General features: G+C 37.4%; 1 protein-coding gene across 5 annotated transcripts in view; it reads left to right on the forward strand.

Moving 5' to 3' along the window:
* Window positions 1-24,039, forward strand: part of VPS13C (vacuolar protein sorting 13 homolog C) — a 192,168-nt gene extending 168,129 nt beyond the window's left edge. For 4 of the 5 annotated variants that reach the window (XM_027828023.3, XM_037910913.2, XM_043524467.1 and 1 more), the window contains 7 exons: window positions 2,959-3,004; window positions 4,503-4,626; window positions 5,465-5,579; window positions 16,047-16,138; window positions 17,891-18,011; window positions 19,266-19,355; window positions 21,994-24,039. In XM_027828023.3, coding sequence (XP_027683824.2) covers window positions 2,959-3,004; window positions 4,503-4,626; window positions 5,465-5,579; window positions 16,047-16,138; window positions 17,891-18,011; window positions 19,266-19,355; window positions 21,994-22,098 — 693 coding nt within the window. In that variant the 3' untranslated portion in view covers window positions 22,099-24,039. Of the gene's footprint in view, window positions 1-2,958; window positions 3,005-4,502; window positions 4,627-5,464; window positions 5,580-6,433; window positions 8,882-16,046; window positions 16,139-17,890; window positions 18,012-19,265; window positions 19,356-21,993 lie in introns of those variants that run through there. The other variant, XM_043524468.1, reaches the window with a different exon arrangement.
* Window positions 24,040-25,058: the final 1,019 nt, after the last annotated feature.

The raw sequence follows: 25,058 nt of genomic DNA on the forward strand, positions 1-25,058 counted from the left end.
CTTTAATCCACCCCTTCCAGGGTAACAGAGTCACACCCAGCAATAGTCTTTACAGTGGGCCTTCCATCTGTCTTGGTGGTTGGAGGTTGTCACAAATCCACAGGATCAGTGCTACGGCCCCAGCTACCTTGGTGACTGGTACGGAAACCCAGGAATCTTGAAGCTGGCAGCCACGGTCTGCTGTCTGAGACACCTTGCTGTCTCCCTGGATCATATCCTGTTTTTTCTATCCCCCAGAGACAGACTACAGACTGTAACCCTTCCAAGCTGGGTTTCGGTATCAGTTAAGCTTTTTTGCTCTCTTTCTTGTAGATGCTGCTAGGTATGTTGGGGTGTACACACCCTTCATTGCTCCAAAGCATGGAGACGCTACTAGAGCTTCTAAATTAAACACTTGTAAAAATATTTTTAACATGGGCAAAAATATTTCCCCCAGTCTTGTTTTCAGAAGCAGCTGTAATATTTTTGCTAAAACTTTCCAAAAAAAAGTTGAATGTGAGTCAGAGACCCAGCATGTAAAACTTCAGCTGAAATTTTTCAGGTTGTGGCCGGTTAGAAAAACTGAAAACTGTGTCATAATAGGAAGTGTTGGGGCAGCCTTAAGTACAGGCAGCACTCTCAGCTCCACCTATAATTACATATGTAAATAAGTTACTAGTTATGTTCAGTTTTGGAAGAATTCACTCCCCAGGTGAACAGTTGAAGAAGGCTGTGTCCACCTTTATTGTCTGTGACAGAAACAACTATAAGATGCAGTAAAAGGGTTCATGTGGAAATTCGGATCACTAATCATTTGGTTCACCAGAGAAGAAAAACAAGCTTCAAATCTGAAGTTTACAGTAACATGCAACAAACTGATTTTTTAAAAAAATCTGGTAAGGGTCTGATGAGCATGGAACAAATGACCTCAAAATAAATACGACGTTACCTACACAAGGTTTCTCTGAAATGGATGTACACGAGGTTTCTCTGGAATGGATACTAAGTGCCCATGTGATCCATTTTATCTCAAGTGAGGAATTCTTCCTAGGAGAGGAAAGGCTGTGTTTACGTCCAGTGTCTGTTGTTTATGTGGGTTTTGAATCATACCTGTCATCTTTATGCTAGAATTATTTGTTACATGAAATGCAAATTAAGCACATTAGGAATTGTTAATAATTGTTAATAATCAAAAGAAAAAACTCATTTTACTTTCCCAAACTTGCTCAGTAGCGTACATAGCATGAGATGTGTTTTTCTAATCTTGTTTACTGACAAATTCGTAAAAGCCTGTTCGCTATTCTTGTATTACACTGCCAATCTTAAGCATTAATCTTTTTAGTGCTGTTGTGGTTGGGGTAGTGCCTAATGCATTAATTTACTTCTTTTGTTTACTTTATAAAACTATTCAGCATATTAGTAACCTCCTTTCCTAAAAGGCTTTACTGTACTTTGGATATTTCTAAAAGCACTCACTTAAGATTAGGCAAAGTACTGTTGCGATACATGTTGTATCAGGGCTTACCTAGATGAAGACTTGGGCTTGTCTACCCTTACCGGGGGATCAACAAGTGGCAATCGATGCATTGGCGGTCAATTTAGCAGGTCTAGTGAAAACCCACTAAATTGACTGCAGACTGCTCTCCCGTCGATTTCTGTACTCCACCAGATCGAGAAGAGAAGTGTAGTGTGGATCCCACAGTAAGTAAATCTAAGCTACGTTGATTTGAATTACGCTGTTCACATAACTCAAATGGCATAGTTTAGATTGAATTTCCCCTGTAGTGTAGACAAGGCCTCAGTAGCAAGCCAGGATGTGACTCTACAGTGCGCAAACCTGCTGCATACTAACTGGCTGTGTGGACTCTGATGTGGAGAACTTTTAGTTCATGGTAGCAGAGTGTGCTAGAAGTTCCCAAGTGCACTCTGGCTTAGAGAACTTGTAATGCATGGTAGCAGAGTCTGCATGGCCAGTTAGTGCTTTGGAGGCTAGTATGCTATAAATTTACATCCTGACTTGCAGCACACTATCTGTAGAGAAGCCCTTATAACATGTATGCCATAACCTAGGCTTAGTTAACTAGTTATTGTTGTGTCTTGTAATATTGCTCACTAGTGTTTCTCAGCCAGGTAAGCTGTGATCCCTTTTTCATGAAAAAAGCTATGCTCAGTGAAGGATGTCTCTCTCCACCTCAAGTTGTCCCACAACAATCCATTCTTTATTTATAACCAGGATCTCCCTGCTAGTTGTTTTTCCTGTGTGCTCCTTCCTCATTGACTCTACAAGCTTTTCATTAGCATCAGGCTCATTACTGCAAATGTACTTCAATTGGAAGGCCTTCAGTACAAGATAACCAGCCAGAGAGAGAAGTGTTTACTCCCTTCTACCAAATAGATCCTGTTTATCACCTCTGGTGACCTGTGTTAACTTATATACCTTAAGAACATAGTTTTCAGTAAAGACACGTAACTCCTTAACTATCATTGTACATACATTTTGCAATTATTATGATGACCAGTAAGCTACGAGCTCTTGGTAGAGACCTCACATGCCCGCACTCTTTGGTGAATGATTACATCGGGGATCTCTGTAAACCGCTGTATATGTCCTCTGCCAGTTGGCCCCAGTGATCTGTGGGTCACATCCTGTGACATAGGCTACAGAACAGCCAGGGAATAGTGACTGGTAGTGGAAAACAACAGTTAAGATTCTCGCATGTTATCTGGCAGGGATTGTCTCTGTGTCCAGTTTAGTAGTTCCCTGTGCCTTCTAATTATTCCAAAGATGTTTTCTTTCATGATGATCATGTCAACAGGAATTCACAATAAACAAAAATAAGCCTTAGGAAAGATCCCATTTGAACGCTTTGCCTAAACGTTAATTTTAAAACACAGCAGGAGAGACACCTAGTGGCTGAATCGTGCTTCAGCAGTTCTGGCTTTCAAGTGTTGACAATGAAACTATCATTTTTCTTTCAGGGTATTGTTGGTGGTGTGACTGGAATAATCACTAAACCTGTAGAAGGTAGGCAAAAATTATTAGTAAACCTAAAGCCCATTTTTCAGAAGGCTAACACACTGTACTACTTATAACTTACTTTCTATTGAGAAATATTGACTTAAACATGATAGTACTTATTTAGGTCTGAGCTCATTATTTCTGTGTTTCTGAAGAAAAGTAACATTTTTAAAATCATGTCATTTGTAAAAATTAAAGTTTTGATTTCAGATATTTTTACAGTTGTTACTAAAGGTTCTTGTGCAAATTCACATGCAGACTTTGACAGACCAGTTCACATAATATCATGTGCAGCTGCGTATGAATAAGTTTAAAACGAATACTTTCTCTGAACAGTCATATTTACAGCAGGCATGTAAATTTTTGCTATTGGACAATTTCAGCAGAGTTTCCTCTATATCAGCAAATTAACTGTATAAAGCTGGGCTTGAGTAACTATCTCTACCGGCAAAGAAGTAGAGAAATAGACCTTTATGCATTAATGTATTTCACCCCATAGGTGGCACATGCGTGTGTGTGTGTGTGTACAATTAGATGTTGAATAATAGAACGGGTAGTATTTTTGTTGTTGTTTAAGTGACAGGGTAAAGAATAATTAGAGTGGGAGCCACACTAGACATAACATCTGTTTTAACCACTTGGTCTGTTTCTGCTGTTTCTTTTAATTGGGAAGCTTATCTGGCTTGTGCTTAAACCTGTCAGGTAGTTTTTTTGTTTTAAGCCTGCTTCACTCTATCAATACGAGGCATGGTAAAAAAGAATAAAGGAGATTAAAAAATAGATGTAATTGCTTCTTTTAAATCTGGCATTTAGATAGGGAATCAGGACACTCTCACAGATATACAATCCCAATTCCTTAAATGTTGACAGAAGAACCATCTAAATATTAGTCAGTTAATAGCACTAAATTTCACCTGATTTTTGCTGGTTGCTAATAAATTAAGTGAATTGTTCTTCTCTTCTGAGCAGTGATTCTGTAAAAATGGTATAAAAAAACTACACACAGTCATTTGGTTCTTTTAACTCGTGCATCGTTACCAATGCGACTGGTTTTGGAAGCTAAATTCTTACCTTAGTTGCATTTGCGTAAATCTACAGTCTTCACATTTTGCTCTTAATCACACCTGTGGAGGAACCTCATTGTCTTCAATGGAAGAGCACTAGCGTAACTGGCTCTGATAATTGTAACTTTTTTTTAGTAAACAATTCTGATAATGCAGAAGAAAGAAGAATCCCATTCACCCTCTCTTAGCTATGTTGGTTATGAAGGGCTAATGAGATTTAAGGTGAACAACTATGTCACCAAACACATAAAGCAAAAGGTGTCATTAATACATAGTATTTTTTCTGAGCTGAACTGCATGTAACCAGCTATTTTGGAATGTTTCAAGTATAGAATTGTTCTAATTAAAGTTAAGTCTTCATAAAGCAGGAGGTGGATTAACTTTAGAATTTGGATCTTCTGCAAGGGTATGTAACTAATACTGTATTTTCTTTTCTGAAGGGGCTAAAAAGGAAGGTGCAGCTGGATTCTTCAAAGGAGTTGGAAAAGGGCTTGTAGGTGTTGTGGCCCGCCCGACAGGTGGCATCGTAGATATGGCAAGCAGTACCTTCCAGGGAATTCAGAGGTAAAATGATGGGGTGGGAGTTAGTGATTGTCTGTTTACCAAATGTTCTCGGGTATGTGGAGTGTGTGATTAGAGATACAGTGGTATCATATGTTTGCTTGCCATTTGATGTGATTAAAGTACAAGCTGCATCAGGAGGACTGAGAGTGCGCCATGGTGATGCTTTGTTAGGTGCCAGGTGAAGGAAGAGTGCTACAACCACCTGAGGCTGACGCTATTACAGTATAACTTAATATACTACAGTGTCATATGGAGGTTATATCAGCTCCATGCAAACATGAAAAATAAAATGAAAGTCCTGTATTATGGTGTACCAACTAAAAGTCCATACAAGACTGTAAAAACTAAATAAAAACATAGAACACTCAGTAATTAAAAATGTTGTTTTTCAACTCCTGAATGCTCACAACCATCTCTCACTTTACCCTGCTGTAATACCTAGACCACTGCAATGACTGTCAGTGGGACTTGTAATCCTAAATCATTTATGCGCTTTTGAAAGTGCAACTGAAAAACTTTCTGCAAGCTATAGAAGAGTCAATAATTATTTAGAGTTTGGAAGAAACTTCTCCCATAGACATGTAGTTTCATAATTGTCTGACTGATGCAATAGGGCGATGATATAGAGTGCCATGACACACAAATAATTTGGATAATTCATGGCTAGCTAGCAAGTATGAGCAGGATCTTTCAAGGTTTGAGGAAATGAATTCTAAATAACTTATTTAAAAATCTGTGCTGACTAAACAATAAAAGAAATGCAAGTAACAAAAACAATTTTGGTGCAAACTGAAGTCTGTACCAGTCTGAACGCGTTGAAATTGTTGGTCTTTGACAGGGTGGCAGAATCAACTGAAGAGGTATCTAGTCTCCGTCCTCCACGTCACATTCATGAAGATGGCATTATCCGGCCATATGACAGGCGTGAAGCTGAGGGTTATGATTTATTTCAGGTAGGAGTTGCATTGTTAACGTAAGTACAGCCTAAATTTTCTAACCATTGAGGAGCTTAATGCAGTATATTATTAAAATGCTACTTTGGGGAAGGGACCTGGATATTTATTTCAGTTTATAAAATATGCCTATGTATTGCCATCCAATGCAAGCTTTAGTCACAATGAAGAACTAACATATGTGCTATGCAGAGTAAATCAGATTACTGCACAGCCTTTCAATATTCTGTTTTACCAGTTGCTCATCTCGTCATTTTGTGTTAAATATATCACCATGACCCTCGCTTAAAAAAAGGGGGCGGGGGTGAAGATATTTTAGCATTTGTGGGACAGTCTATTGTGGGACAATATTTAGGAGGTTAATCCTGTTCCTTATGTTTCCCATGTTTTCAAACTGTGGTTTTTAATGGTAGTGTGCTAAAAGCTACACAATGCATATGATGGTCTAGTCTGGTTGACCGCCTGCATGGTGTTAGACATGGGTGCCATATTGACAATGAATGCTATTTCTCATATACTGGGGAATTTTAATCGAGTTAATTTTGAGTAAATGCAACAAGACAGCAGACAGGAAGAGCACTTTAAGAACATGCTGGCTGAGATTTCAAATGTAATTTAGCTGAAGTATTGGTTATGATAAAACATAAAAAATACTGGAACAAAAGAAGTGATTTAAAATGTTTACTTCTAAGTTAAGACTGAAACTTGCATCTTAATTATTGATGATTGCATTTATTTCCTGTAGATATCGTTTGTGATCCCTCGGCATGGGTTTCTAATGTTGTCCCCTCTCTCTCTCTCTCTCTCTGTCTCTCTCTCTCTCTCCCTTTCTCTCTCTCTCCTTGCATACGCAGCAAGAACTGGAATAATGGAGTAAACATTTTCCATACTTTTTCATGATTTCCTTCATGGGCCTTTAAGAATTTAGATTAAGGGCATGATTCCATAAAAGAAACTCAAATTATTCATTGACTTCTATTAGAACCTCTATGTAGCAGTTGAATGGCACTTTAAATTACTCAATTCATAGTAAGAACAAAATAATTTACCTGTTACAGTCTAAAGGGTAAGACTGGACGGTAGTACATGCTAATATGAAATCATTTCCTCTTGCCTGTTTTTAAAATGATGTTGGGCCTTACTTCTGAGCTCTGAATGGCAAGTGTTTAATAAAGTGGTCACTAAAGAAATATTCAAGGTAGTGTAGATGATAAAATGCTTCTTGACTAGTCAGCATTCTCTGGAGGGTATTTATATAGTGATCTTGCTTAAAATGCCAAGAAAAGAAAGTAAGCATGGCTAATAAAAATGAATACAAAATTTGCTCCTGTCTATGAAAATGCTTTTGTAATTTCGTGAGTCAGTGATATAAAATTTGAAAATATATCAGATAAAATGCTTCCATTCATGGTTTAAATAAGCTGCTATAGGTCTCCCCTTGACACTGCTGACTAGCCACATGACTCCATGTTCATATTGAAAAATGAATAATCTTCTATATGATATGTTCTTCCAATCAAGGAACAGAAGGCTTGGTTAACTCTGCCCTTTGCCCCAAATAAACGTTTTGTATTCCATTTTATGCGACGCATATACATATTACTGCACATCATTTAAAACTGTAATCCCTAGTATGTAAATGCCAACTTTTTTTAGCATGAGTGAAGCCACGAGTCTCTCCTTGATTTGTGAAATTTCATATTAGGGAAACCAATAATTAATCTTACTAGCAACAAAATGTCTGTTCTGTGTTTTATGCATAAATGCTGTTGACAAAAAATTTTACTGGCTTCAGACATTTGTCTTAAACGTTGTTTATAAGATTGTGATCAATACGATTGTGATCAATACTCAACACTTCTTTTCTGGGCTTGTTGTGGTGCTTGTGTGCATCTCTGCACTAGCATGAATTTTTTTCAGTTCCCTTCTCAAAAATTCTCAATATTAAATAGTTGCAATCTTTTGTAAAACAACACTATCTTAAACTTAGTGCAAAAGCAAATTTTTTTAAAATTCATGTTTGTCATACCATATTAAATAAAAATATAAATATGTTAGTTCTAGGTGTGTGCTTTTCACTCTATTACTTAAAAACACTTTTCAGTGCAGTGTTAGACTTCCTGGTCTGTTATGTGGGGAAAACGCTTTTGGTACATGAAAAGGAAAGATGTAGCACAATTAATGTTGGAAATTGGCTGCTATAAATATATGGAGCCTCTAAGATTTGTATGTTTAACCTTTTTTTTGTGGATTAAAGTTTTGATAATATTATTCAAAAAAATATTCCTGTACATAGTTTTCCATATTGAATTTTCTTTCTGTCGAAAGCTAGGAAATACTAAGGTCGCTGTGAAACAGCTCTCTTCACCACCCAATGCTGTTACTGTACCTGTACATTTTGAGATTATAGAAATTAGGGTGGTAGTGTAGCATAGCACACATGATCTGTTTTAATGATCAAACAAATACAGAATTGAGCCTTAGAGGGAAAATAGGACATTTAGTAAAGGAGTCTTAGCCTTTAAACTAAATCACTGTTTCTCATAAAAAGCTTGCACTTATCAAAACACTGCATAATAACTCAGTCTGAGTCCTAATTTTGAAATTTCTTTAACTAAATTTGTCAGAACCTTACAGTTAGTGAAACATAAATGTTTTATTTCATACTTCTGAGGGGATTCTGCACCACTGCACATGTGCAGAATTCATGTCCCCCTGCAGAAAACAGATTATGTTGGGGAGGCGCTGCAATTACACCTTTTTGCACACCAGGGGCTGCTGTGGTGTCAGAGTGGGCAGCCACCTCAGGGCCAGAGCAGCCAGCTGCAGAGCGGGAGCAGGGCATCTACTGCCCCATCATAGTATCCTGCCATGGGGCCAGGTGGGAAGAAAGGGATATGGGAGGGATAGACAGCGTGGGCAGACGGGGCTGCTGGGGGTGGGGGTTATATAGACAGGCATTCAGAAGAGCTAGTGGGGGGAACAGATGGGGTGGGGCCTGGCAGCTAGTGTGGTGACAATATTGCGTTTGGCTGAATGGGAGTGGAGGTGCAGAAACACATGGGGATGGCATAGGGGGATGCAAGGACAGATGAGGATGGGGGAGGGTAGTGGCTGAGTGGGGGTGCAGGTACACATGGAGATGGGCAGGAAGAGGAGTGCAGGGACACGCGGGGACTGGAGCAGATGTGCCTGAGTCAATGGGAGAGGCTAGGGGTCAGCTAGGGTCTGCATGGGGGAGGCTCCCCAACTCCCTAACAGTCTTTCTCCCCCCCCACCCCCAAAAAAAAACCCCAGAAAAACCACCTGTTCCATACTTCTCCCATCCATACCCAACAAACCTCCAGGTTCACTCCCAGGCTCCTGCCCAGGAATTACTTGCCTCTCCCTCAGCTCCTCTGTTACCCCTGACTCCCCTGAGCCTTTGCACTACTTCTGAGGGGTACAGGAAATAGGTTTCTGTCTTGTAGTTTAAATGAATTATTACTCAAAGTTCTGTATTAATATGCCTAATAAGGAATCTATTTGCCAAAAACCATTTCTTGAATCTTTTTTGTTTTCTGTATTGTTATAGACATACTTGCTGACAGGTATTTTGAAATAAATTACCAAAATAATTGAAACTGGTGTGATTATATTGTGGTATTTTAACAAATAAGATATACAGAATTTTCAAAATTTTACAATACTGTGTACAACACTTTTTTTTTTTTTTTTTTTTTTTTTGGTGCAGAATTCCCACAGGAGTAATTTCAATGTAATCCTCATGGTTTTTTCCTAGTGAATTGGCCAGAGTATAAGCCTAAGAAAACGAATATTTTTAGTTGTAAATGAGTTACTATAGTGTAAATTTGTCTCAGACTTCGTTCCTTTCATTCTGTTGCATTTGGTAGCTTCACAATACTCGCTGTCTCACAGCCTTGCACCATTGACATGTTCAACTGTCCTCCTCTCTGCCACTGTCCTGCTGCCACTTTGCTACAACAGCATTTCCAGGCTGTTGTTTTCCTGCTTCCAAAATCCTTGTTCTGGTCTTGAACATATCATGTCTGAAACACTGACTCACTTTGTCTTGTTGAGTAATTCAACTGAAGTTCTCCAGTGAAAACCTAGACTTCTCTCTGGACCATACCTAGGGTTCATTTGCCTTCTGCAACAAATTTAACCTTCTCATTGTCACTTGATTGGACCTTCTCAAATTTTATCTCCGTCTCACCACCCCACGGCTGTGTATCTGCTGCCTTCCTCACCCCCTCCACTCTTCCTAATGTGAATGCCTAGCTACTAATTCTTTTTGCCCACTTATTTCCATTTCTTTTCCCCTGTGTCTGGAACTCACTTCCTTACCAAGTCCACCATGCTTCCACCATCTCCTGCTTAAAGTCCCTGCTTAAAATGCAGTCTTCAACGAGGCATATAAAATTTAGGATGCCCCTCTAAAATTAAATGTAAATTACTAAAATAATTAAGACAAAGGCTTGGAATCTTGAGGAAGAATATCTTACTCTCCAGACTACCAGTGGTGGTGTTTTGTTCTTAAAGCTGGATTATGCATGAAAGGCACTTGATTGAATTGGGTGCTGCAGACTGGCATCCCAGAAGAACTTTGGCTGTGAGGCAGTAACAATGTCTCTTGGATTGTAACCTCTGGAATGCCCTACAGTAGAGTGTCCATAGCTGACCAGCTCTGCTAGTCAGTGCAGAAGATTGGAATAGACTCAATTACTCACCAACAAGTCTTGGGATAGCTTGTGCCATTAGTTGTCTTGGCCCTCTATAGCCCAGAATGTAAAAATTGCAGTTGTGACTGACTGCTGCATCATGACACTAGTGGAGAGTTCTTTTGCTCTGTTCCCCACAACATCTGCAACTCCACCCACAAGTCAATTTCAGTCTAATCCATATGTAGAGAAGGCAGTGGCTTGTCTGTTTTAGTTGTCTAAGGGCTTATAATGGTGCTTTACAAAGAAGATAGAAAACCTCTTGATAAAGTGAGCTAACTTTTCATACTTAATAAATAGTTAATGATTTATCCATTTATAGGAACGTGAAATAATTTGCATGGGATGGTGACCTCTACTGGATTGTGAACATGTACAAAATGATCTGGACAAACTGGAGAAATGGTCTAAAGTAAATAGGATGAAATTCAATAAGGACAAATGCAAAGTATTCCACTTAGGAAAGAACAATCAGTTGCACACATACAAAATGGGAAATGACTGCCTAGGAAGGAGTACTGCGGAAAGGGATCTGGAGGTCATAGTGGATCACAAGCTAAATATGAGTCAACAGTGTAATGCTATTGCAAAAAAAAGTCATTCTAGGATGTATTAGCAGGAGTATTGTAAGCAAGACACGAGAAATAATTCTTCTGCTCTATTCTGCGCTGATTAGGCCTCAGCTGGAGTATTGTGTCCAGTTCTGGGTGCCACGTTTCAGGCAAGTTGTGGACAAATTGGAGAAAGTCCAGAGAAGAGCAACAAAAATGATTAAAGGTCTAGAAAACATGACCTGTGCGGGAAGACTGAAAAAAATTGGGTTTGTTTAGTCTGAAGAAGAGAAGACTGAGAGGGGACAAGATAAGTTTTCAAGTACCTAAAAGGTTGTTACAAGGAGGACGGAGAAAACTTGTTGTTCTTAACCTCTGAGGATAGGACAAGAAGCAGTGAGCTTCAATTGCAGCAAGGACAGTTTAGGTTGGACATTAGGAAAAACTTCCTAACTGTCAGAGTGGTTAAGCACTGGAGTAAATTGCCCAGGGAGGTTGTGGAATCTCCATCGTTGGGGATTTTTAAGAGCAGGTAGGACAAACACCTGTCAGGGATGGTCTAGATAATACTTAGTCCTGCCTTGAGTGCAGGGGACTGGACTAGATGACCTCTCAAGGTCCCTTCCAATTCTATGATTTGTTCTTCTGTATTAGCTGGAGTGATTTTAGTGAATGTCCAGTTCAGCCCTAAATGCAACTAGTGACAGTTATACCCCAATCCCTTTTGGTAGTAGATCTGGTTAACTTTTTATTTTTTGCAAAAAAAAAATTGTTTATCTTTTAATTTATCAAAAACATTATCAGAGGTTCTAGAAACTGCTTGCTTATCAAAACCCTTTTAAAATAAAAATGTCTGTCTTGTAATTGTTCTATCAAAAACATGACTGAAAAATGGGGACAAACTGAAAAATGGTTGCATTTTAAAATGACAGTAAATATAAAATTTTCTTGAAAATAACTTTTCACCTTTAGAACTAAATGCCAAGTAGAGCTGGTCAATTGTTTATTACTGCAATTGTCCTAAAAATTAACTGGGTATTTCAGAATGGTAGGCTGAAGTCAATGATTATGCGATTATTACTGGGGACAGAGAAGTTCCAAAGTTTCTTGTAGATACAGTTAACCTACTTTCTAATCTAAAAGCTAAACTTGGAGCTCTTCAGTCTTGTGTTGTAAGAGAGTTGAAAATGACTGTCCTTAAATGGTTATAGAAAGAACAGTTAATTGGACATAGAGGTAAGGTATCCAAGACCTCCCATCTGTCCCTCTCCCCAAAAAAGATGTTCCCCTAGAAAAGTGTAGGAGCTCTTGAGAATGAAATGCTGCATTCTCAGACTTTCCAGCTACATTTGTTGGTTGGTTTGTTGATTTATTAATAGCAATGTAACCAAAATTGTTAAAAGAAACAGGAAATGGCATTGACTTGAATTTGTAGATGGTGGTTTTATTTTGAATATACTTGTCATCTCTGTATCTTTAACTGGCTTTAATTTTTCTAAAGACAGCTAAGCTAGTAAAATAGCAGCAAGATAACCAGCTAGCCTACTGTACATAAAAGTGTAAGTTGAGGTTTTTATTTAAGGCTGAGCACTTTTCAGTATTTTAAGCTTGTTTTAAGAAGGAAATTGAAGAGGATTCTCGTGTCTCACACTGAAATTCCCAAAGATGTTTTGAGTTTCTTCAAAAAGGATTGCAATTGTTCAGCCAAAGAAGAAAAATAAAAAATCAATTTAATTTATGGCCAAATGTAGGAGCAGGTTTCCATTTCCAGTTTGAGATATGGTGTCTTTCACAATCAGCCGTTGAATATGCACACCTAACTTTAGGATTTGGCCCGTAGATTACAACATACAGTTATCTTTGGAATGAAGCTGGCAAAATGCTTTTTGCTCCATTTTTATTTGAAGTAGTAAAACAATGATGCTTCAGATCTATAGGAAGTCCATTAGATAGGTTGAGGGTTATGTAAATCAGAATTCATACATTGCCTTAGTTCTCTAACTTGGAGGGATGTGAAGAATTTTCTTGGATCTATATTTGAATGTGAAGCTCCTGCTTTCTCATTTCTTTGATTTGGCATTGCACATTTTAGAATATCAGAAGAAGTCTAGTTTGAAAGAGTGTTATAACATGAACCTACAATAGATTAGAAACTTGTTTGTAATGATTTGTGGTGACTGAAAGAAATGGATATTGGATTAAAAAAGATTTATTGGAGTGTCTTGTTGTTGAAACCCTCTCCAAAGGCGCACAGAGTCCGTATAACTTTAAATGCTGGAATTTTAATCCATCTTAACTGAGTTGAAAGATAATGTATATTGCAATGTATAATATGTTTTAAGTACTTGGAAAGAGTTTTTAAATATGGGAAAATGAAGTGCAAACCTAAATAAGTGTTGAAACCTATTTTAAGGGACTTGGTATTGATGTGAACCATGATCACTTTGAGACCTTTCCATGTATTTTACTTGAACTAAACAGCAATTGTAGCTACACAGTAGAATATAGAAAGAAAGAAGCAAAGTTAATCTTAACTTTTATTGTTCTTGATAGATATACATTAATACAGTGAATATTTGTTTAAGAAATATACTGAATTGAAAATTTTAGCTTTAACAGGGGGATAACTAAAGAAAAATGGACCCAAATTCTTTCACCCTTTCTTCCATTGAATGTCATTCAGGTTCATGAGTAGCCCACTGACTTAAGTGGGACAACTCACAAAATATGCAACTACTCAGCATGAGTAAGGGTATAGGAACTTGACCCAAAGAAAATTAAGTAACATTAGTAGCAATGAGGAGCTAAAAGTATTCATGTTAATCAGTTATATAATTTAAGTAAGGTTTGGATTATCTTGATCACAGAAGGACTTCTGGGCATCCAGTTATAGGCATTAGCTGTATTCTTATCCAAGGCAAATCCATTTTGCATCCCTCTAAGCAGAGGATGTCTGGTTTTCTTTACTCCTTTCATTCCCCCACATAGTTGCATCAGTTTCACACATGACGACAGTGCATGCTGCATTCTAACAGGCAGTGTAGGGAGTTGGGTTAATTTAGAAAAAACTGACATGCACTGATTTGCTTTATCTTGCTCATTTTATTAATTAAAATATTATTTCTTAGAAGTCTGTGTTCTATAAAGACTTCAGACAGTAATTATAATAATGTTTATCAGTGCCTTGACAGTATTGAGCTGAAATCGTATTAAACATTTATTCAAAAATATATTGCAAATATTCTTGTGTATTGAAATCTCTTGTGCTTGGCAATAAAGCGTGAAGTTGATTCTGTGAACTTGGAAAGTAGGGATGTTGTTTTTTTACAGTTGCTATTGCCAAAACTTAAGCCAAACCCATCCAAGTATGATAAATCATAAAATAAATTATGCAGGATTCATGCCTCATGATGTACTACATTTGTAACAGACATGGTCTAAATTTGAATACAGTGACAGAATCTCCCAAACGCTACATATTTTAAGTGTACATGAGCATAAAGCAGTTTACAGCCCACATCTTAGGCTGCCATATTAACATTCCTTTTTAACCCTAGCAAATCACCTCCCCTGCCCTTAATAAGCTGCCTTACAGTTGAGCAACTTTATGTGCATTTCCCCAGAACATACAGACTGTAAACAAGAAACAAGTTAATCCAAGGGAAGAACTTGGATTTTAAATCACTGTTTACCACATAAGGCAAGAAGCAAGTTTTCTGATATGTGCAAGTTTGTCTGCATATGATTGTGGAGTTAAAATTGTGTGTTCAGTATGATTTCATTTCTTGAAATACATTATTTGTTTCACAGTTGTACCTTCATAACTTACTGTCATTTGGTCTGTTTGCTTTCTCCAGAGCCCACAGATGTGTTGTCATATCCCCATCAGTCTCATAGCCTCAGTATTATCATTGGCTCTGTGTGTGTAAATGCGTGGAGGGGACTGCTTGGTTTTTTGGTGTTTATGAAATGTCAGTACCTGGCATTTTTCTGTGATGTATCACAAAGATAAAGGTTCAGTATTAGTAACTGAATCTCTCAAATGCTACATATTTGAAGTGTACATTAGTATAAACGAGTCTACAGACAGCCCCCAGACAGTATTTACATTGTTGAATTGTCATGTTTCAGTTAAACAGCAGATAAAAACGTTGCTAATTCTAAGAACTTGGTTTAACAGAATAAAGTCCATAAAAACTCACTGGAAATTAAAACAATTTTTTTAACTTTACTGTTACTTGAAGACTCCGCTCACTACTACTTATGTATCAGAAACATACCTGAGATGTTGGATTTACTATGCATTTTCCTTAAGCTTCTTTTTCAACCTATATGTTCCATAAATACTTGTATCTAACATTTCACTTGCTAACATTTTATAATAAAAGGCGTGATCCTGAGAGGTGCTGAGTAGATGCAACCTGATAGAGGTGTCCCACACAAGAAACTCCCTCTCTCTCTCTCTCTGGATCTTGGTCTGAGTTGTGTGTTTAAAACTAGGCATATTCTTTAAACAACATATCACAGGATTCTCACTCTTGTGTTAAAGGATCCAGTCTGAGGCTTGGCAGAAGGAGAGAGCTCCGAGACTGCCAGTGGCAGAAAAAGAATGACAGTTGAAAAATTAATAGGAATCTTCTACCTGTTTGAGTGGCTGAGGACTTGAACAGATCTCCAAAATGACTTAACTTGGGTTTGAGACTCCCATGAGATTACTCGTTATAGTTCTGTGACGTTGATAAATTTTTGAGCTGGAAATAATAAATCCAATATAAATCGAGAGCTCATTTAAAATATGTTCCTAGAATCATAGAAATGTAGGCCTGTAAGGGGCCTCAAGAAGTCAAGTCCAGCCCTCCCTGCTGAAGCAGGACCAAGTAAACATAAACCATCCCTACAGGTGTTTGTCCAACCTGTTCTTAATAAACTCCAAGGATGTTGATTCTACAACCTACCCTGGAAGCCTATTCTAGTGCTTAACTCCCTTTATAGTGGTATTTTCCTAATATCTAACCTAAATCTCCCTTGCTGAAGACTAAGCTCATTATGTCTCATCCTATCTTAAGTGCACATGGAGAACAATTGATCAAGTGCTCTTTATAACACTTATTTGAAGACTGTTAACAGGTCCCGCCTCAGTCTTCTTTTCTTAAGACTAAACATGACCAGTTTAAATCTTTGTTTTCCTTTTTCAGAACTCTCATATCAGAAAGCTGGAAGGAGAAAGTTATCGATACCACTGTGCGCTTCCAGGAGGCAAGAAGACAAACCTTGTTGTTACCAATAGGTATTACTATCAGCATAGCCTAATGTCTATTCAAAAGCTGCTTTTTAGAAGAGTTCCATATTTTCAGGGCTTTGTCTCTCTCTTAGTGTGATAAATAAAAATCAATTATTCTTTGCCCTATAGAAGTTATATTAAACTTCTGTGAACTTTCCTGTTTTCTATTTCCCAATATTTTAAACTTCCTTAATTTTGTTCCTATAAAAATTTTAAAAGGAACCAAATCTCTATTGATATTAATATACCTGCTTGGGAATACATCTTAATCAATGTCATTGTGGTTTGTGGCATTTTTCATGCAACTAGGAGGCATACAATGCATGCAAATGAACATCCACAAAGATAATCTCTTTCATGTATTAGATTAATGGACTCCAGCACCGTGGGTTTGGTTTCCCAAATGATTGTTTTGCCCCTTTTACTCAAATAGGTAGACTAGGTTATACTGAAACTAAAATTCCTAAATTGTTGTAACAATCAAACTCTAATTGTTTGAGAAATGGATTTCAACCTTGTTTCTTACATTACATTACTCACATGCTGTATACATCTACTTTATCGCACTTGCTCCAACAACTGTGCCAACATTAATGTGCCGGTTGAGGCACCTGTGCCTTTTTTGTACAAACATGGGAAGAAATATAACAATCGCTACTTAGGAACAATGAGAACATCACTTATTAGGTCACTGCCTAATGGTCTTAGACCCAAACAGCTGAGCAATTCGATGGTTTTTTAGAAGTGCTTAAACAGAAGCCAAGAGCACATGAGAAACAGAATGAGTGGCTGGTTTCTGATCTTACTGATCACATGGGGTAAGTTTGCCAAATACAAGACCCACATGAAAATCCCTCTTAGTTAATTTTGACAACCTATCCACCTTGAAATTCACAATGCAGTAGAAAAAGCCTGTTGAAATTACTATTGAAGTCCTGATAGTGGTAACAAGTTAAGGCTTGTCTTCACTGCAGCGTGAGCTTGAGATATAACTGAAATGTAAGTCCTAAGCAGACTCCTGTCTCCACACACAAATTTTGTAGCTAGAGTTAAATGTTTAAACTCAATTTAGAGCTTAAACTCAAGCTAGCTGGCCTGTTGGGGACATGGGTTGAAGTTTGAGTGCTGCTGATGCTCCAGCTAATAATGCAGCAGGAATGCAGCTACAGCTTGAGTTAGCACAACTCATCAAATAGCTCTGTGAAGCTCAAGTGTGTTTTTTGCTGTGTGCTGGCTCTTGAGTGGAGCAACTTGAGCTAGCTGTGGCAATGAAGATAAGCCCTGAATTTTCAACCCTGATGAAAAGGTGGTTTTAGTTGCTGGTTGGGTTTTTTTTGTTTATGCAGATTGGTCTAAAACATAACCTATTTTTGAGTACTCCTGATATTCAAGTTATCAAGGTAGTCCCAACACCACACCCACAGCCCTCAAGTAACACAGCTCCAGAGCCAAGGGGTCATTATCACTGGTCTGTTATAAATATAAGGACAAGGCGGGAGGGATAGCTCAGTGGTTTGAGCATTGGCCTGCTAAACCCAGGGCTGTGAGTTCAATCCTTGAGGGGGCCCTTTAGGGAAGAGGCAAATATTGGGGATTGGTCCTGCTTTGAGCAGGGGGTTGGACTAGATGACCTCCTGAGGTCCCTTCCAACCCTGATATTCTATGATTCTAAGTCAAAATTAACCTTGTTTTCTTCTGATAAAGTCGTGGTCCTAGGAGGAGGTTAAATATTTCACATTGCTTTTGTCTTTTGGATAGGAGGCTGATGTGTGTAAAAGATGTGGATATCCTAGGCCATGTAACAGACTGGGATTATTTATTTGAAGATTTTACACATCCTCCTTCTGTTGAAACAAATATACTAAAAATCACTGTGAAGGTAAAAGAAATGTTTATGGCTTTGAAATGCAGATCTACTCTGAAAAGTGATTTAGATTTAAAAAGTATCAAAATGGCATTGTGGAGATCTGTGTGTCAGTGATTACAGTGAGAGTGGTGTTTTCCTGCCACCCTGAAAGTCAAATTGAGTTCCTCCCCCTCCCCCCCCCCCCGCCTTACATCTTCCATTAATAAAGGTTTTGCAGGCAAAATTATGCCCTCGGCCAACATTTGCAACCCCATGATGTTATACGTAGGCTCTCTGTGAAACCTCTTCATCTTTACTGCCTTTAACAGACATGCACAGTTGTAACGGACTGAAACTTTTTAATAAACTTATAATGTCAAGTACAGAAAAAGTATATTTTAATAAGGCTCAAACCTGTATTTTTATAACAAGTCCAAAAGCTTAACTTTTTTCTGCAATGGTATACTGAAAATTTTTATTTAAAATTTTTTTACACGTAGCACAGCCTCTGCTGCTTTCAGCATTTGGTCTTAAGACCTATATTGATATATCAGTTTTCAATGAAGAATATGCATCCAGTTCCTTGGAAAATTCAAGAACTTAATGGAAAGTTAGGAATCCTAGATTTGAAGAAGCAACCTTTTCAGGCTGTTTATATTACCAGGTGTTCTTGTATTGTTACTGTATGTCAGCCAATTTCAAAATCTTTGCATTTCCAGGATGCTAGCTAAATCAAAAACTACTATCATTCAGCCAGTGCATGCTGCATGTGTAATGTTGATGACATTTTTTGTGCCTTGTTATACTCTTTAAAATGCCCTAATTACATAAAAAGCGTGATTTTCAGGAACTTAGATTGTAACATCATTCTACTTGAATTGTATCCTTGCATCACTTAGCACTTTGTTGTCATTTCTGAGTGGAGCTAATTTTACTGTCCTCCTATATCCAAAGATTTTGCCTGAAATTTAGGGAAATAGACTAGTATTTTTAATTTTTCACTGGTTATGAGTTCGCTAGTAGTCTTGTTGCATGGTACTTATCCATAGAAATTCACTAATTTAAAATTAATTTTTCAGATATGTAAACATCTGTCTCTAAACATAACTACATTGATAATAAATTAGGATGATTGTGGGGTGAAATCATTTATTTATAATATGGCCTGGATCTGTACAGAAAGAAAAGCAGATATAACTTAAAAGATGACATTTAAGCACCCAGTATTGGGTTGTGAATTTTTTCCCCCAAGGCTTTTAAATTTATTTTTATTCCTCTTTGTAACAGGATCAGGGGCTATTAATGTTCCAAAAAAAGGACCATGCAGCTCATGAATGTCTGAAGAAAATTCAATTGGAGGATGAAACTACTGCAAAGGTAACTTTTTTTTTTTTTAAACCTCTCATGCTATTCTAGCTAAATCAAAAACTACTGTAATTCAGCCAAAGGGGAGGGCCTGCTTGAAAGGATTAAAGCAGGCCTGCCCTGACTACTAGTTATTTGGTACAGAGGTCATTTAACACCGCACTGGACCCAGATATATGTACCTTTTAAAGACATACACCTTTGTGTACATTATCAATCCTAACAAAGACAGATAGTCTTTGTAAATTTCCCCTAAGGTGATATGTTTCTGAACGCTGGGAATCTTGTGAAAGGCAAGACAGTGCCTGGGGAGGCCTCAAAAGTGCCTTCTGTAAGTGCTGAAAGGCAGCAGGTGTGGTTCAGAGAAGACTGTAGCCCCAACTATGTCAGTTCCCTCCTTTCTCAAAGCAAGTGTGCATGTAACGACCCTCTCTCTGTGCCCAGAGCTACTTCTCAGATTTTTGAGCAAAAATTCACGTAATTTCTTGTTTTGTTGTATTATCACAGCTAGGTAGAAGTGTTAGGTGACTTACCTTTATTTTTTGTTTTGGATACTTCAGAAACTCAGATAACAATGGCAGATTTAAGCACTTGCTCATTCTCCATATTGCAAGAGGTCAATGCATGTCCCTGTTGACTCTTCTATTAATTGGCTATATTGATTATTTGAAAATCTCCAATTAATAAACAAAACTTCTGGGGTTTGATAGGTTCTAGTCCCAGAATCAGGTATAGTAGTATTAGAATTACTGTTCGGTTGGGAACCCTGCCATGCACAGCTGCAACACTTGCACTTAGGAAAAGCTTTTGTAATTTTATTAACACTAGTAAAAACACAAATGTTCCTATGCAAATGAGAAAGTAACAGTAGTGCAATATTAATTTGACTTCCAGCATCATATCATATATATCAAATATTCACATATATATATATATATATATATATATATATCCCCAGCATCATATATATAATATGCATACTCGCACAGTTCTGGAAGTGGGCAGACAGGTGATGGTCCACGAGCCAACCTGTCTCTAGCATGCCAAGCAAGTCCAATGGTTGAGATCTCTGGCTTAGATGTTGGTTGGGCCTATTATAAGGTCTGATGACTGCTCTGAACATTCATAAGAGAGCTCTGCCTCCTTTGCTAACTAACTTCTTCACCTTAATAATGTTGTGGGTATCCTTATCCTATAGCTTAGTAATTAATGATGTCAAACTTATTAGCATATACATCAATTGGTTACTATGGCAATCTTGTGGTTATACATCTGCTGGTATTCCTATCCTAAAATACCCCAAAGTGGTATGAACAGATTTGTTGCGGTTACATGTCAGCATTTTATAAGATCTCAGCAGAACTATATACTGCAAAACAAGCAAAATAATATATTTTATGACTAAGTGTAACTGCTGGTCAACTTAATTACGCTAAGGCTTATAGGCCTGACTTCCTTATGCTAACTCTGTAAGCTAATACCTTACAGGCTTGGGCCTTGCAGGTTTCTTGCATTACTGCTGGATACTATACCTTATTTCTGTATTCAAGCTGACTTAAAATCTATAGTGTATTTATCTAGACTAGTTCATAGGGCCTTCATCTCAATCCCACACTGATAAACAATGAGGGCTTTTTGCTATCCTCTCCAACCCATTTTACAGGGTGGAAAAAAATCTCTTGCCTAATTACAAGTTTTAGGTTGTCTTCAAATTTTGGGAAACCTAAATCTTTGCGGTTGGTTCACATTCAAAGTTTGCATTGAGATGTCGAGAGGTATAGAGAGGGAGATAACATACACACAAGCCAGTTTCACTCTATCATATTACATATACTAAATGAGTACACTGTTTCTAAAAAGAAAGGCATGTCAGTTTGAATCCAGGATAATGGAAATTAATGCATCCTCTTAGCTTAAAAGCTCCTTGTTGTATTTTTTTCATTAAATATGATACTCTCCTTTGGTATCCTTATTTTGTTACATTGTTTTGAGAAAATCATCTATTACTATTTTTGGGAATACCATATGATACTTAGAGCAGTCATTAAAATGTTAACCTTACTGAGTGGTTGGCTGTACATCCAATTTACAGGTAGCCAAAGCTTTCCAACTTGGGTGAATATGTTTAGTTAGACGTCTAAGTGGTCTGACTTTCAAAGCTACAGAGCACTGACTTAAATGGAAATTTTACATGCTCAGCACATGTGAAAATGAAGTTACTTAAGGAACCTTGTTGTATCAGTGCCCTAAGTGTGTGCCTAACTATTTAAGCATGTGAGGAGTCTTATTGAGGGCTCATGTATGTTTTAAGAATGTGAATATGTCCAGTGACCTCAGTTGGGACTATTTACTTGCTGAAGATTAGGCATATGCTTAAGTGTCTTGCTGAATAGGGCCTAGGTGCCTAATTTTAGGAGCACAAGTTGAAAATTTTGGCCAGTGTTCACACCTTTACACTAATGCTGATTGCTTTCAGACAGTGAGTGCCAGCATTTTAATCAGTCACCGTGCTTTGTTGTTTGCAGAACTAAAATACATTTTAGAAAATACACCTGTTTCAAAAATTGCCATACTTCAGTAAGTTGCAACTGTTTTTTGGTGGGGATAGCTAGATAAACATGGCCTTATTAATTTTACTATTGCTTTACAGAGAATTTGTCGTGCTGTTGACGAAGCCCAAGCAGCAAGACAGCAGCAAAAATTGGTGAAGAAAGCTTCGCTGAAATTAATCAAACCACAGCCGCCACCCCAATGATAACAGGGCTTGCCTTTGGTTTAACCAGTGGTATATGATCTTATTCCTGAAGATTTACCAGAAGCAATTTGTATACAATGTACAGAAAAAAATGAAATACACTGATGGTCTTCCTTCAGGGTGTAGCTCCTATGTTATCTAGACCACCTTTCGTTTTTAAAAGTGAAGTTTCTTGGCAATTGTTGTATAACATCACCTGATGGACTCTAACATTCCCCTTCAGCATATATATGTATTTTGACTATTTTGCAGGAAACAAATTCAATACGTTGAAAATTTCCTTTAGAAAAGAGAGACCTCTACTGATTTTCCTCTTGCCTTTTTTCCGATATTAAGAAAAATATCCAACAATTCTTTTTCACAGACTTGGATTGCTACTTGCATGAAATTTTACCTAATTTGCACTATAACGTAATGGTTTACAAATGAATTAGCAATAAATAATAATTCTAACTTTTGAAAACTAAAATCCATATATATCTAATTGAAGCTTATTCGCAATATGTCTTGTGTATTAAGAAACATTTCTAATTTTAAAAATGTTCTTGTGGTGTTGGTCTTTCTATACTTGAAAGAAATACAGGGCTGTTTTTACTCTGTGATACAAGAAAATATTGCACTTTAGAATAATGTAAAAAAGAATGTGGGTATATATAAAACACATCGTTACTTCTCAGTAGAGATGTTCACTTTAGAAATAATAGCCAATTTGTGTATAATTAGAAATGAAATGGCTCTAACTCACTTTAAAAATTGACAGCTTAGGTTCTCCTAACATGAGAAGCCATTTAATATCTTAATAACGCTTAATAATAGAATGATTTAGTAGTAGATTGTACATGAATACTGGCTGTAGTTGAAAACTTAAATAGTTAGTGGGAAGATTTCCCTGTGAAGAAAATGCAACTTTTTTTATACAACAAATTATATACAGTTGGTCAAAAACTTGAACGTTGATTTGTTGTCCATATATCAGTATATAATTGATATTTGCCTGAGATTTGCCATTTATTTAAGTTGTATAATCAACAGCTGACAGTAATGTTCTTATTGAGTGTACTATTGCTTGTCTAGAATTCTACTTCTAGGCCCCAGTTCAACAAGATACATAAGCACATAACTAATTTTTAAGTGTGTAAATGGCCTCATTGACTTCATTGAGACAACTCACTGCTTAAAGTTAGGCACATGCTTAAGTACCTTTCTGAATCAGGCCTATATGAGCAAACTGTTCAGTTGAGTCATCTGTTAGCTGAGACCTACCACTGTCAAATGTTTGGCTTTCAAATGAGAAAATATGTGCCCTAAAACACCACTTGTAAATTTTTGCATTTTTTACTTCATTCCTCAACTAGAGAAAAAGACCAGTTATTGACTTACCCTTATTTTTCTTTATATATGCAAGCTTAAAGACTGCCCGTATGAACTCAGTGTTGAATAGATTCTTGCTCTGTTAATATTTGAACTTTATTTCCAGTCAAGCAATCATCAAAGATAGAGGAGGACCCAAATTTCAGATCTGTACCAGAATCTAAACTTTCCCAGATTTCAGGGGTATGGAATTCTAGTGTTCTCACCTGGGTTCATATCTAATTAAGTGGGATACTTTGCCTGTCTTACCAAAGGGGAGAAATTAAAGATAATGAAAGTGTGCTGCCAAATATGAAGCATCTAGGGCAAACTTGCACCTGTGCTTCATTTACTGCTACTATGTACATTTGTAGTTTTGAACATCACATAGTACAGTAGGAAGAAAAAATCTTAATTCCTTAACTGTGAGGCCTTAGACACAGCTGTTGGCTAGAGAAGTCCTGAATGTGTAGTTTCATTCTAATGTTAAAACAGTACAGTGAATTGATCGAATGAGTTGTCTGGTATATTCTGTACATTTCAACTACTGTGTTTAAAATACGGACAAAATAAAATCTTTATATGCAGTTATTTATGGTTTGAGTCTCAAAAACCATGGTATGAATCTCAAATGATGAATGAGGTTTATTTTCCAAGTGAAATGTATAAACATTCTTAAAATACTTATGGTGGTGGCTACAGGTGGAAAAAGAGTACTCACATACACTCAAATTGTAAACATACATACTGCCCAAGAGTTCTCACTGTTTCATTGTTTTCTGCATTGCCTTTCCTGAGCTTGATTTTTGGCCTCTGAGGAGCAAACTGTCAAATCCTGATAGAAATCAGAAATTTCACTACTCTTTCCAAAATTGGTCTTGGATTTTTAGAGGCTGCCATGTTGATTGAGGGGAGTAATGGGGATTAAAACTGACCCAAAATTTCTGCTCACAGTTTCTGCTATCTTGACTCAAGTGGCTCTCTTCACAGTTGCTATTATATCTGTAATAGTAGTTTAGTCTTGTCTGCAAATGTTGTAGATAATACTTAATCATTTAAATAAACATGAAGAAATAGTTTTATATACGGATGGAAAAATGGGGGGGAAATGATTTTTTTTTTTTTTTTAATACTAACATTTTTACAACTTGGGTCATTTAGCAAGGGGTTTGGACCTTTCGATTCACATCGCAGATCTCCACTACTTGAGCCAACACAGTAACTGGTGGTACTGTCAGGCTGTTACCAACTATGTGGGCCAGCCACTAGAGGGGATCCTAAATGTACAGTTTCCCCGTGAGTATCACAGCTGTTTGCTAATAGAAGAGGGACGTAAAGACTCCATGCTCTTGGTTCAATTCCAGATTATGTATGGGAATGTGGTCCACTAGTTAAATCCTGCCTGCTTTGCATCTATCTTCCCTACCCGAGCTCCTGCCTCTATTCTACACTCCTTTTATCTAATCCCTGCACCCTGGCTCTGTCCCTCTCCTTCACCTGTATGCTGCTGCCCCAACTTCCTCTGCTGCTGCCAACCCTCACTTTCTTCTACATCCTCCTCCCTCTGACTCCTGCAAACCCCATCTGTTTCCCTCCCTTTCGTACTCCTC

The sequence above is a fragment of the Chelonia mydas genome, chromosome 10 (assembly GCF_015237465.2).
Source record: "Chelonia mydas isolate rCheMyd1 chromosome 10, rCheMyd1.pri.v2, whole genome shotgun sequence".
Classification (NCBI taxonomy): domain Eukaryota; kingdom Metazoa; phylum Chordata; order Testudines; family Cheloniidae; genus Chelonia; species Chelonia mydas.